This window comes from Corylus avellana, chromosome ca6 (assembly GCF_901000735.1).
Source record: "Corylus avellana chromosome ca6, CavTom2PMs-1.0".
Lineage (NCBI taxonomy): Eukaryota > Viridiplantae > Streptophyta > Magnoliopsida > Fagales > Betulaceae > Corylus > Corylus avellana.
The window spans coordinates 9,214,353-9,229,711 of record NC_081546.1 but is presented as its reverse complement, the minus strand read 5'-3'; the positions used below and the strand labels follow the sequence as shown (position 1 = coordinate 9,229,711).

The following is a 15,359-nucleotide window of genomic DNA, read 5'->3' as shown; positions in this document are numbered from 1 at the left end:
GTATAGCTCATTGATAGGGATAAGATAAGGTTGAGTTGGAATGTAATTCCAAATCATTAGGATTAGAATGTTAGGATTAGATTAGATTAATAGTTGTGTTAGAATAGGATTTCAATTATTTAGGATTAGGTTTATTTGAATATTTGATATGTTATCTTTTAGGTGTTATCGTGTTATTAATTGTAGTCTATTTATAGACCATTTTATTTATAAAGAAATCAAAGAATGCTTTAGTCAAATTGTGGTCTTCTCTTACCCTGAGTGGAGTATTGTAGTGCTTTTCTACCCTAAGTGAATACCAAATTTTATAAATTTTGGGTAGAACTCATCCTTGAAAACCGGCTTGGAAGGAGAGGGTGCCCAAGATCTTATATAGACATAATAGTTAAGATTAGACTTAATCTATGTGGGACACAATGATCATAACACTTATTCAATAATTTTTTTTTTGATAGGTAGATGCAATGATCATAACACTTATTCAATAATTGAGCCTAATTTTGTGCTCACGACTGAATCATTTATTAAACAAACCAAATTCGAGTCGAGTTTATACATGCAGGTTGTTGAATGGACTTGTTCGTTTACAACCCTAAATGTCCTAGTGTAACGACCTAGAAAAAAGCGCTAGCCACATTTGCGCTATCACCCCAAAATGACTAGTCAATTTAGAGCTTCTCTAGAATTCATTATAAAGTCCAGTTTCTCCTAGTAACTAGGCAATGTGGGACTTAGCACTCATGGCTATCTTTTATAAACCACCCACTCTATGTGAACTTTTTCTCATCTTCCCAATATGGGACTGAGGTGTTACAAACTCCCTCCCTTAAATTTATGATGTCATCGTTAGGGTCACATCATGCAGAGCTTCAGTACCACATGAATTGGTGTTACTAGGTGGCTCTAATACCACTTGTAAGGACCCAGGAAAAAGCGCTAGTTACATCTGCGTTATCACCCAAAAATGACTAGTCAATTTAGAGCTTTCTTAGAATTCATTATAAATTCCAGTTTCACTTAGTAACTAGGCAATGTGGGACTTAACACTCATAACTATCTTTATAAACCACCCACTCTGTATGGGCTTTTTCTCATCTTCCCAATATGAAATTGGGGTGTTACACCTAGTGTGAGGTGTTCTAAATCTAGAACATTTTATTTACTCCTATACATGCTAGTATATGAATGAAATGTAATAAGGTGAATGTTTTTGGTGAAATACACAAATCTTAACATCATATCATATTGTAGCCCCGCCCCTCCCTTGTTTTGCCCATTTTTTCTTCATTTATCTCTTTTATCCTTCAGCAGTAGTGTAGGGGGAAGGTCAATGGCGGCCTCACCCAACCGCCATCAACCTCATCAATATGGCGGTTGGTGGCAATAAGTGATGGATGAAAGAAAAAAAAAAAAATTCTATATGGCGTTTATGGGGTGTAGCTGGTGGTTGGTGGTTGAGTGTGTTGGCGTTGATTGTGTTTTGATTGCAAGCTGTGTTCTGTTGTTTGATTGTGGTTAACGGTCATGTGAAAGGTAGTGAGCCAATATTTGGTCCCTCATCAATATGGCGGTCGGTGGCAATAAAGTGATGGATGAAAGAAAAAAAAATTCTATTTGGCGTTTACCGGGTGTAGCTGCTGGTTGGTGGTTGAGTGTGTTGGCGTTGATTGTGTTTTGATTGCAAGCTGTGTGTTGTGTTGTTCGATTGTGGTTAACGGTCGTGTGAAAGGCAGTGAGGCAATATTTGGTGATTGTGATTATGAGATGAATCTAAGGTGGTTGCGATGATGGTCGGAGTTAGTTATGGTTGTCATCATTATTGGTTGTCAGTTGTGTTTGTTTATGTTCCTGTAGTGGTGGTGGTTGGTGTCGTTGGCAACAGGTGGTGGTTGGTGTCGTTTGGTTGCCAACGATAAATCTCGTGTGTTTCAAAGAAGAAAAAGATTGTTTGGTTTCGGGCGTATGTTATGCCTATCCTAAATTAGGATAACCTTGGTTTGGGTTAATTCCTTATTCAGAATAGGGGTAATTACCTTTTGCTCCCATGAACTACAGCACCTTAGCACTTTCCCCCTATGAACTACCAACTATGACACCTGACCCCATTAAACTACCATCATATGACAAAAAGCCCCCTTCCGTCAGTCAAAGGGGTTAAAATTGACGGTCAACGGTCATGTGCAAGTCATGTGCCATTTTAAATTTTTTTTCTTCCACTTTTGCCCTCATTTTAAATTGTTTTCATGTGTTGGATTAGGGTTTAGGAGGGTATAAGCATCATTTTCTTGGTCTAAAGTGAGGGCAAAAGTAGAAGAAAAAAATTTAAAATAGCACATAACTTGCACATGACCGTCAATTTTAACCCTTTTGACTGACAGAATGGGGCTTTTTGTCATAAGATGGTAGTTTGATGGGGTTAGGTGTCATAGTTGGTAGTTCATGGGGGAAAAGTGCCAAGACACTGTAGTTCATGGGGACAAAAGGTAATTACCCCTTCGGAATACCTTATCCCAGTTTTATCTTTGGGCCAGCTTATTCAAGTCCAGCCCAAGTTCAAAGCCTAGTCCATACCCAAATTTTCTTCACTTGGGTCAAGCCTAGGCCCAATAAAAAAACTGAACCAGATCAACCAAGACCTGAGTGAGTTGACCCAATTGATATTGGCATTTCTTGGTTGCGTTTCGGCCTGCATTAGTGTTACCTAGTGAGTTTTCGACCGGTGTTTGAGTTTTCGGCATGATTCAGCTGGATTTGTTGTTTTCAACAAGATTTTGGTGGTTTCCAGAGACGTTTTGGGCGGTTCAGAGTTTTCCAGCAATGTTTTGGCCAGTTACTGGAAATGTTTTGACCAGTGCCGATTCAGCTTGGTTTTTGGCCAGTTTGATGGTATTTTGGCTGTTTTATGTTGTTTTTGGTCCGGTTTCGTGATGTTTCAGCCAGTTCAATGTTATTGCAGCCAGTTCTAATGGGTTTTCAGCCAGTGCAGTTCGATTTTGACTGATTTGGTGGTTTTACAGCTGTGGTGTTTTCAACCGGTTCTTCATGTTTTTCAACCAACTTGATGGTATTTGAACCTGCGAATGAGGATTTACAAAACCTTTATGACAATAAGAGTTCATTTGTACAAGCTAAGCTAATATGATATATAAGCTCTAGCATGAGGGGGAGTGTTAGAGAGAAAGGGAGGTATTGAGGTGTCCTAGTGTGATGTGTTCTGAATCTAGAACATTGTGTATACTCCTATAAATACTAGTGTATGAATGAAATGTAATCAAGTGGAATGTTTTTGGTGAAATAAACAAATATTAACAGACCATTATACTTTGGCCATTTTTGACAATCTCTGAATATTTTCTTTCAAGATATTTGACACTGTTGATCCTCCTTGCTGTTAACAATTTCAAGTAAATATTATTACGGCATGAGAGGAACAAATATCTAGAACTTTGATTGAAAACTATCCTGATTCATCCTGAGGAATCAGCTCTTTACCCATTTTGATGTAAAGGCAGTCATGAGTAATTTAATGGATTTGGAATATTAGTGAAACTGACGCTATGCTTCTTTTTGATGGACATACTGTTTCCTGCTGTAGCATATGTTGTATTCGTTTGATTTATGTATCACTGAATTGCTATTTTAGGTCTCAAAATTTATCATTCTTTTCTTTCACCTATTTGCAGGGTTACTGAGTACCATGTGGATGGATTCCGCTTTGACCTTGCTAGTGTTCTTTGTCGAGGAGCAGACGGTTCTCCACTTAATGCTCCCCCGATTATTAGGGTAAGAATTCGTATGCATCTGCTTATATATTGTTACAGGAAAGAGTGCAATATGGTGATTTTTTGAAAATTCTGGAGATTCCAAGGGAAGATGTGGAGTGGTGGCAATTTTTCAGCAAAAGAAAGACCAAAAAATCCCTATGATATCTTGAATAGATTTTCCATACTATCATGAACATTATCTTAGAAAGCCTTTGCTTGTTGGGGTGAAGTTCTTTGGTGTGCCCCTGGAGCAGGGATGGGATAGGTCGCAGAGGCATAGGCACAGGTTGCATTAGGTAGAGACATAGGAAGTTGACCGAGAGGCACGTAGTTACCTAGCACCACCTACTAACCCATAAGCGGGAACAACAGGTTCAACAAAACTTGAATTACTAGTTCATTATTATACATTCAAGCAACTCTATTAGAACTAAAAAGAAAACTAAAATAGAGAGTTACTGGAATACTATGTGAGATGCTGATTTGATATGTTCATGACAATACCTTCAAATTAGGACTGCTATGAACTTTCTGGTAGTTGATAATCACACTTTGTATAGCATACAGTGTTCTGTTTATGTAAAAATTCTAATTGGATTCTTTACATCTTGGTGATTAGAATCCCAAAATAAATGCACTGTTATTGTACAGATAACTCTGTCGTTCAATTCAATGAATGCATTATGTGCAGCGTGTATGCAGATTTTCCTTCTACTTTAATAGCATTGCATAAGGGGGCAAGGTTTCTGGTTTAGCAACTGATCTTATCATTGTTTTTTGGGCTAGGCAATTGCCAAAGATGCTGTGCTGTCAAGATGTAAGATTGTTTCAGAACCTTGGGATTGTGGAGGTCTCTATCTTGTTGGAAGATTTCCAAATTGGGATAGGTAACTTTAATTTTGCCTCATTTATTGATATCTTGATTACTTATCAATAAAATTTTTTGTCTCATTATTTCTTCGGGAAAATGCACTTTACTTCCCTCCAAAGTTTCACCTCACTTTCAATTTGACCTCCATTGTTTAAAAATTTGTAATGTAACCCAATAAAATTCCAAAAATTAGCAATGTGACCCATCTGTTAGCCACCTCTGTCTTCTCAGACGGAAAATTAATCACATGCGGAGAACGTGCTGTTTTTGTTCCAAAACTTACCAAAATGCCCCCAACCCCACACTTTCGATTGCCAAGTGGCTGTAAAGAACGTTTTGGTTTTCTATTGGTTAGATGTTAAATTCTGTTACTTTTTGTTCTTAAATTCCATCAATATTTTGTTTGAATCTTATAACATGGATATTGTTTGACTGTACTAGTGAGGCAATGCTTGTTTCATTTTGGGTCGCTGCCTTTAATTTGTGACTTTGACAGATGATGGCATGAGTTGTATTGAGATATTGCTTTCACATGTGAATGATGTGGTCGATGCTTTATTATCACCTGTGAATGGCTTTGTGCGAAGTTGGATCCATGTGCGTGTGATTTTTGGAACAATAGTGGTCCCCCTGTGAGTAAATTATGTAATGTTTCAATGTCGTTGTCTAGTATGTGCTGAAACATTAATATTTTTTTAACATGCTTCCGCCTACTATGCCTTTTTTAGTACACACTATAAATAAGATTTGAACTTTTTGTCCAACTTTTTGTCAAACATTAATGTATCATAAAATGTCTTATTTTGTTATGATAATGGAAGTAACACTCCAGTATTTTATTAATTCATCTTACAGGAAGGTGTATTTCAAATTAGTGTTTGAGGTTAGTTACGGGGTAGGTTCGTCAGGCACTTTGGTTGTGAGTATGTGGGTGGTGAAGTTGTTCATCAGGAGAGTTATGATCCTGATGAGCTGTCATTTTTTGTGTTGGAAGATATTTCAAAAGAGTATGGCTACAAGTTAGGAGATTTAATGTAGAGTTTAGTTGATGGTTTGCACTTAATAATATCTGATGATGATGTGATCTTTATGGTTGCCTACCATACTGAGCACTTTATTGCGCACTTATACATTGTTTTTGTTTTGGGGGGAGGGAGGGGAGGGGGTGATGAAGAAGATTACTAAGACGAGGACGAAGATGGAGGGAGGGTTGATTTGAATGATCCTTGGTGGGCAAACAAGATTAGTGATGATGAAGACCTTTTTGATGTAGATCTTGATGAAGGTGATGGTGGGGCTGAAACCTCCAAAACAAATTGTAACACTTCTAATGTAGAAGTTGAGAGTCGAAGTGATCAATATAATGAGGATGAGAATAATGAAGAAGGTGCCAAGGAGGGTAATGAAGATGGCAGTGGTGATGATGATGATGATGAGGTAAATGGTAGTGATGATGGTAAAGATGGCAAGATGCTGAGAACCACATTGAAGGGGATAATGGTGGTAGGTCTGAAAATGGTTGTAAGTGGAAGAAATCATTTGAAGATGTTGACACTAATTTAGAAATGGGTAGAAGTGACATACTTGAGTCACCATTAATTAGTAATGAAGATGGTGAAATCACATCTATCCACAGTTCTAAATTCCAAGCTGTGGATCTAGTTAATCTAGTCCAATCCTTTCGTATGCAATTCCCAAACATACAATTGTTTAGAGAGGCTGTTAAAGAGTCTAATCTTAAAAGGGAGAAGGAAATTAAATTAAAAAACAAAAATGAAAGAAGAAGATGTATAGTGGTGTGTAAGATGACAAGTGTTAGTACCGAGTGTATGCCAGACAAATGCTTGATGAAGATTCATTTCCGATAAGATCTTTACAATCTAAACATGTATGTGGTAGGAAATACAAAGAACTCTATTATAAACTTAACTTGGATAGCCAACAAACTCATAGACAAATTCAGAATTCAACCCAACATGCCTTTGGATGTGATACAACTTGAAGTGAAGGAGAAATGAAAAGTAGATATAACTCCAAGCATGATGTATGGGGATAGGAGAAAGACAAAGAAAAAGATATATTGTAACTTGAGGATCAATATGGGAGGCTATGAGACTATTGTGAAACATTGAGACATATCGACAAATGAAGTTGTGTGTCGATAAAGGTGGACAAACCAAACCCTCATGTATTATGATTTTCCTTTGTTAAGTAAGTTATGCTAGTTGATTTCCACTGGCGTAAGACCCTACCAAAAAAAAAAATTCATAATACATTAAGCTTCTACAACAATTACAGAAAATGCATGAAGACTGAAGAGTTCATGTTAAATGGAACATAACTTACCTTCTTCTGATCTGAAATGAATGTAGGCATGACATGTTGCTCATGTGCTCCAAGATTAGACATGGGTTTTCAAAAATTACATCCAATTGTCTTTCGTCTTAGCTTCAACAACAGCAGAAGCAATTAGATACATGTTGATCCCATCCCTACCAACTACAGCTTGGAGTTGGCCCTTAAATGGTTCTTTTACGAAGCACCTATCCACTCCCATGACAGACCTACAACCCTCTAAAAATCCTTTCTTCATGGCTGCCAGAGAAACGTATAGTCTTTGAAATTTTGGAGACACATTAAGGTTTGGTCTCTCCACCTTCATCAATACACAACTTCTCCGGTTAGTCTGTCTCAATGTTTCACAACAGCACCATAGCCTCCCATATTGATCCTCAAGTTTGCCATATATCTTTTTATTTGTCTTTCCCCTAGCCCTATACATCATACTAGGAGTTACATCTACTTTCCATTTCTCCTTCACTTCATGTTGTATCATATCCAAAGACATGTTGGGTTGAATTCAAAATTTGTCTATTAGTTTGTTGGCTATCCAAATTGAGTTTATAACAGAGTTTTTGTATTTCCTACCACACACATCTTTAGATTGTAAAGATTTTATCTAAAAAGACTCTTGATCAAGTATCTAATTGGTATACACTCGGTACCGACACTTGTCATCTTTAGACTACTATACATTTTCTTCATTTTTTCAAATTTAATTTTCTTCCCCCTTTTAAGATTAAACTATTTAACAACCTCTCTAAACAAAACAATTGTATGATTGGGAATTTCATACGAAGGGATAGGATTAGATTAACTAGGTCCACAACTTGGAATTCAGAATTGGGGATAGATGTGATTTCACCATCTTCATCACTAATTAATGGTGACTCGAGTATGTCACTTCTACCCATTTTTTTGAATTAGTGCCAGCATCTTTAACTGATCTCTTCAACTTACAACCACTTTTGGACTTACCACCATCATTCGCTTCGGTGTGGTTCTCAGCATCTTTTTTTTTTATTAACTACCATTAACCTCATCATCACCATTGCCATCTTCATCACCCTCTTCGGTACCTTCTTTTAATCACTCTCATTCTCATTATACGCATCACTCCGATTTTCAGCTTCTACATTGGACATGTTACAATTTGTTTTGGAGGTTCCAACCCCACCATCACTTTTATCAAGATCTACATAAAAAGGGTCTTCATCATCACTAATCTTGTCTGCCCACCAAGGATCATTCAAATCAATCCTCCCTCTATCTTCATCGTCTTCTTCATAATTTTCTTCATCATTTCCCCCCTCCCCAAAAGAAATAATGTATAATTGCGCAATAAAGTGCTTGATTTGGCACGCAACCATAAAGATCATATCATCATTAGATGTTATTAAGTGCAAACTATCAACTAAACTCTTCTTAGGATCTCTAAAGTACATTAAATCTCCTAACTTGTAGCCATACTCTTTTGAAATATCATCCAACACAAAAAATGACAACTTATCAGGATCATAACTCTCATGATGAACAACAACTTCACCACCTACATACTCACAACCAATGTGCTTGTCGAACCTACCCCGTAAGTAACCTCAAACACTAATTTGGAAGACACCATCCTATAAGGTGAATTAATAAAATACAGGAGTGTTACTTTCATTATCATAACAACAGAGGACATTTTATGATATATTAATGTTGGACAAAAAGTTTTATAGTGTGTACTAAAAAAGACATAATATGCGGTAACATATTAAAGAAATTTTAATGTTTCAGCGCATACTAGACAACGACATTGAAACATTACATAATTTACTCACATGGGGACCACTATTGTTCCAAAAACCACGCGCATGGATCCAACTTTGCACAAAGCAATTCACATGTGATAATAAAGCATCATTCACATGTGAAAGCAATATCTCTATACAACTCATGCCATTATCTATCAACGTCACAAACTAAAGGTGGCGATCCAAAAGGAAACAAACATTGCCTCACTAGTACAGTCGAACAATATTCATGTTATAAGATTCAAACAAAATGTTGATTGAATTTAAGAACAAAAAGTAACCGAATTCAACATCTTAACAATAGAAAACCAAAACCCCCAATTTCACAAAACCCTAATTTTGCAAGACTCCTATTTTTTTACTAACCTCAAATTGGAAAAGGAAAAACACTTGCCTTGTGAGCGAAATCAGAAGATGCGGGTAATACAATTTTTGTAACACATTCCCTCTGTTATGCTTTGATTATATTCGAAGTGAGCTTCTAGGAGATATGCTTTTATGTCTTTGTATTTAGTTTAAGAGAAAAAGATAAAAGTTATTGTTTAAAATTGAATAAAACACGCATGAGGAGGGTGATTTTTTTTTTTTTGAGAACATGCATTATAACCACTAGGTAATTGAACGCATGGGGTTGTGGGCATTTTGGGGCGTTTTGGAACATAAACAGCACGTGTTGCGCACGTGATTAATTTTTCGTCTTCTCTTGCGCACGTGATTAATTTTTCGTCTGAGAAGACGAAGGTGGCTAACGGATAGGTCACATTGCTAATTTTTGGAACTTTTTTGGGTTGCATTGCAAATTTTTAAACATTGAAAATGGGGTGAAACTTTAAGGGGGTAAAGTGCATTTTCTCCTTAAGTTCTAGTATCCCTTTTCACTGTTTTGTAATTCACTTGACCCACATGTTGTGTTTTGGAGATATTTGGTTGGATATTTGAACTCAAGATCATGGAATTCTTGGCCTCCTACTTATCATAAGAAGCGTCATTTACCTTAGGTTCAAATGCTCTCCAAATCACAACTGTGAAATTGGATGGGCTGAATTATCTTTCTTGGTTGCGGTCAACTAGGGGTGTAAACGAGCCGAGCTTGAGCGAATTTTCCTTGTTTGAGCTTAGCTTATTTAAATTTTACTCGAGCTCGAGCTTGAGCCAAACCAGTTCACGAGCTAGCTCTTATATTTAATTTATTTTTTTATTATAAATTTAAACTTCAAGTATTCTTAAACGGCTCAAGAAGTCAGCTTGCATATGAGCATTTGCTTAGTTTTGCTAGCAAACTATGGAGCCCAAGTCAATACAGCAAGATACTTGGTTTCAAAGAGAGAGGATATGCATCATTTTATAATAAAATGATGCTATTAAAAAAAAAAAAAAATCAATTTTTAATATTAATATGAGGAATTATGTGAATAACTACCAATTCGAACCTTATACGAGCTACTCACGAGCTTAGCCGAGTCGAGCCGAGCTAGTTTCATTTAATATTCGAGCCAGGATTCGTGTTCACGAAACTCTTCATTTAATATTCGAGTCGAGCACGAGCCGAGCTTATGCGAGCCGAGCCCGAGCTCATTCGCGAGCGGCTTGCTCTCTTAACAGCCCTACGGTCAGCCATGTTATATATTAAGAATCGAGGAAAGTTGGGATACCTTAATGGCAAAGTGTTTGAACCTAAGGCAGATGATGCTTCTTATGATAAGTGGGAGGGCTGAGAATTCCATGATTATGTCGTGGTTATTACACTTAATGCTACCAGTGGTTAGTAAGGGATATTTATTTCTCCGCATGACAAAAGAAGTTTGGAATGCAACTGCTTAGATATTTATTTTGCCCATAGATAGATGCTCTAGTTGCGTATTTATTAAGTAGTTTAAATTTGGAGTAACTGGAGTGTCATTTTTTTTTTTTTTTTGTAACAATAAAAAATGAAACATTTTTTAAAGAGCGCCTTTCTATGTACTTAGGGGTGTCTTACACTTTTAATGAGATTTGTCGATTCCTTATAAATTTTTTTTTTTTTTTTTTAAGGGAGTACTATAGGGATGTTGACTAGACATAATATCTACATCTATGCAGATTTGTTGCTTTGTACAGTTAGCAGTCCCATCATTACATCTGTAATAAAGGTAATATAGTAAAATTAAGCAAAAGTAGAAATTTGTGAACTAGAGCCAACTTGTCAGTATCTGAAATGTTTACTCTCGGATTTTGTCCATGCTTTCAATGCTGTTTGATAGGGTTCTAGTGGTTCCTTGTAGTCTCTGGGTTCAGAAAGGAGCTTGAACACCCTTTCTTTGTTTTCTTCTCTTTTTTAATTTTTAATTTTTAATTTTTATTTAATGGTGGGCTAGGGCTAAATGCACACCATAAACATTGGTGGTGGTTGTTTGTGTTGGGTGACACCTCCTTGAGTAGTAAATTCTCACTCTCAACATTTGACTTGGATCTTTTAAATTCGGAGTTTCTACCCTATGTGGAAGTGAGTTGTAAATGTTGCCTTCTTTGTTGGTGATTTCTTTTGCTTGTCTGGGTACCTTAATCCATTTCTTATGCAGGTGGGCTGAGTGGAATGGTAAGTACCGTGATGACATAAGAAGATTTATCAAGGTAATGCTAAGAAGGAGCAATTATCCTATGTAGTGGGTCTATGACTCTATAGCTTGTTGTCCTTGTTTTGAGAACGGTTTAAAAACAATAATGAAATATAACAGCCTATATCGGAGAATAAAAATTCTGAAAAATGAATAAACAATTTTGATTGAAAGGGATCTTCTAGTTTCTCTGGTAAATTCAATAATTGGGTTGAGTTTCTTAAAATATTTTCAATTTAAACTGATTTCTATTAGATGTTTGAAGCGACAGCATTAACTAGTCCAGAAATGGGTTAACTTTGTAACTTCCAGTAGGAATATATGTTTAATGTGAGACTTTGACATTCATTTTCTCTTCACAGGATTAGTCATTTCTTTGTAGCTTTTTAGCCTAAGTCACATATGACAGTGTTCAATGGAGAGAAAGAATAGTTATATCATTAATCACATGCCATTATTCCTGCTTTCTAATTTTTGTCTCGCTTGTACATAACATAGGGTGACTCTGGTATGAAGGGAAGTTTTGCAACTCGGGTTTCTGGGTCTGCTGACCTTTACAAAGTAAGCATCATTTTTTATGCAGTAACATTATGGTTCTTTTGCTATTTATATGTTATATTCCATTTTTTATTATTATAAATTTAAATTATTGATCTTTATTGCCAAGTACGAAACTATTTATTGGTACTCACAAGTCAGTGGTTTGGCCTAAATATTCTAAAACCAAGTGTCTTAACCTGATCAAGGTCAGATGGATTGCCAATAAAATTGGACATAGGGTTATCAGCTCATTACTGATATTGAAAGCTTTACCTCCAGTTTTGGTATTCTCAGGCAAATTGGATTTCAATACCATCCATATAGCGCTTTTTTTTTTTTTTTTTCAGTATAATTTAATTTTAAAAATCTTTTCAAGGAATCTTCTTGAAAAAGAATAATAAAAAAATAAGAGTAATAATAATGAAAAGGATTTCTTTCTATCTTTTTTCCCAAAAAAAATCCAAGATAAAGAATTTCTAGCTTTACTATTTCCCACATATTCTCAGCAACAAAAATGAAATAAAATTCAGAATTATTACAACATATTGACTAAAGAGAGAAACTTTCCTATTGTTTATGAATCTAAAAGTGGCATTCACATTTCAAAATAATTGTTTTGTGCAAAACTATATAACACTGCAAAAACCACACAGAACAAATCACCAATTCCAATTCATCAAAAAAAATGTAACTGTTGTTTTGTACATCAATACTTCCTTTGGTTTGTGAGGAATCAATACAAAAAGGAAAAGAATGAAAAAACAGAACAAAACAAATTATCAATATCGAGATCTATATTCCTTCTTTTCCCAACCATTTCAACACCATCATTCTGTAGTTATAAACATCCTTGTAGTGAGAAACCCCTCCAAAACTGCAACAAAATACTTCCGGAGCTATATAAACTATTCCCTCTTGCACCCAACATTGATACATTACTCTCTTTTCTAGAGCATATTTTGGTGAGGCTAAAATAAAAAAATTTTGGGCAAACGTTCTCATCCAAAATAATGTTGCGAGGCATTATGTCAAGATGTAAGATTCGTGTGTTGCAACCTCTATGTAAGTATTTTTGCAGAGGGTTGTGCTATCTTATCAAAGCAGTGCAAAATAGCAGTTTATATCTATATATTGATAGCTAAATACAAAATTTTATCTTTTTCGTTAAGCTACAACAAAAACAGTGTGTGAGTATTGCTAATCGAGATTAACAATACAAACATAAAAGTCAAACAAAAACACACTATTCTCTTCCATTAGCCCACAAAAAATCCAAATAATTTATTATCTTAATTCTAAAGTTCCAATTTTTATCAAAGAAAAAAAATACACACATAGTACAAATTGAAAATATATATTTTTGCAGAGGGTTGTGTTATTCTTTTCAAAGTAGCACAAAACATTAGTTTCACACTCTTATATATATATATATTAACCTCCAAATACAATTAATACCCAAATCATAATTTTTTGCTGAGGGTTGTGTTATTCTTTTCAAAGTAGCACAAAACATTAGTTTCATACTTATATATTGATAGTTGAATACAAAAAATTTATCTTTTTCATTGCACTGCAACAAATTGCACGGAGTATGAGTATTGTTATTCCAATTTAACAATACAAAACACAAAAGTCGAACAAAAACTCACTATAATCTTCCATTAGCTCATTAAAAATCCAAAAAAATTATTAACTTAATTATGAAGTTTTGCAATTTTCTCAAAGTAAAAACACATTGAGTATGAATTGAATATATATTACTCAAATCGCAATTTTTTGCAGAGGGTTGTGCTATTCTTATCAAAGTAATACAAAACATTAGTTTATATCTATATATTGCTCTTTTTTTACTTCCCGTGTATATGGGTTGCGCCCCTCTGCGCTCTTGTTATATAATACTTTTACTTATCAAAAAAAAATCTATATATTGATAGCTTCATACAAAAATTTATCTTTCTCGTTAAACTACAACATATGGCACATAGTATGAGTATTGCTAATCCAGAGTAACAATACAAAACACAAAAGTCAAACAAAAACCCAATATAATCTTCCATTAGCCCCACTAAAATTTCAATAAATTTAGTATCTTACTTCTGAAGTTGCAATTTTTATCAAAGAAAAAGCACACAAAATTTAAATTGAAAAAACAAATATGTACCTACAAATACAATTAATACCCAATCACAATTTTTTTGTAGAGGGTTGTGCTATTCTTAAATGCAGTTAATACCCCAATCACAATTTTTTTTTTTTTTTAATTTTTTATTGATGGTTGTGTTATTATTATCAAAGTAGCACAAAACATAATTTTCATATCTATATATAGATATCTAAATACAAGTTTTTTTTTTTTGGTTAAATTGCAACAAAAAGCAGAGTATGAGTATTGTTATACAAAACACAAAAGTCAAAGAAAAACACACACTAAGCTGAAGAATGATTGCACAAACAAAATTTTCAAACATTAATTGGACACAAATAGAAATATAGAATAATCAATCCTTGTCTACCAGTCGCTTAGAGCTCAATTTCCCTACATTATCAAGGAAATAGCGTTAATCATTGCATGCAAAAATTATGAGAATCAAATGGGTTGGAAACCAAATTCTTCGACTCTCCTCTCCCACTTGGTTTGCCAAACAAAAAAAAAAAAAAAAAAAAAAGAACGAGAGAGAGAGAAGGTTAAGAAGAACTACCTTGGGGTTGTATTCTTAGGCCAATAGGTTCCGTTTTTTGTTACTGTTGGGGAGAGGGAGAGAGAGAGAGAGAGAGAGAGAGGTGGATTGTTTTGGTGCAAGCCTTAGAGAAATAAATGGTATATATGTAAGCTAAACATATCAAACACATATTAAACCCTAATGCATGTTTAACTTAAGCATATTTGCTCAAAATATACACTTGTCGCAATTTTAGCCAATTCTCTAGAAGGATTCAGCTGTCATATATATATGATAGACTAATGCTAGAAGGAGTACTAGAGTCCTCCCAAATATGATGTGGCTTTTAAATTCAATATTGAATTTGAGATGATTATTATTGAATTTTGATCTAACATTTGGGATGATTCAAGGAGGACTCTAGTCCTCTTTCTAGCATTACTCATATATGAACTCAAAAAAAACAGCTTACCCTTATTTTCCCAAATGGTATAATTTTTTTCACCAAAGTATCTTGATCAACACTAGATGGAGGGAATACATCCTTACTGTGATATGGCACCTTTATTTTGGTAGCTTGTGTTGAGTATGGATGTCCTTCTTAATGCTTGGTGCTAGCTGTAAAATTTATTTGGAAAACTGTTATCTTAGTGGTACGTAATTAGCTTTCATCCCCAACTACCAGGGAACAGCAAGTTTGCTGAAATATATGTCAGTTTATTGTTCTTGTTGGTGTTAGTGTGTTTGTGAGCTTGATGTACATTGTTGGCCCACTTTTGAGTGGCTCAAGT

At 35.0% G+C, this 15,359-nt stretch overlaps 1 protein-coding gene across 1 annotated transcript in view; it reads left to right on the top strand.

Moving 5' to 3' along the window:
• Positions 1 to 15,359, top strand: part of LOC132184337 (isoamylase 3, chloroplastic) — a 32,744-nt gene that overhangs the window by 12,788 nt on the left and 4,597 nt on the right. The window contains exons 13-16 of the mRNA XM_059597932.1: positions 3,684 to 3,783; positions 4,551 to 4,651; positions 11,333 to 11,384; positions 11,867 to 11,929. Of these exons, the coding sequence (XP_059453915.1) occupies positions 3,684 to 3,783; positions 4,551 to 4,651; positions 11,333 to 11,384; positions 11,867 to 11,929 (316 nt within the window). The remainder of the gene's footprint in view (positions 1 to 3,683; positions 3,784 to 4,550; positions 4,652 to 11,332; positions 11,385 to 11,866; positions 11,930 to 15,359) is intronic.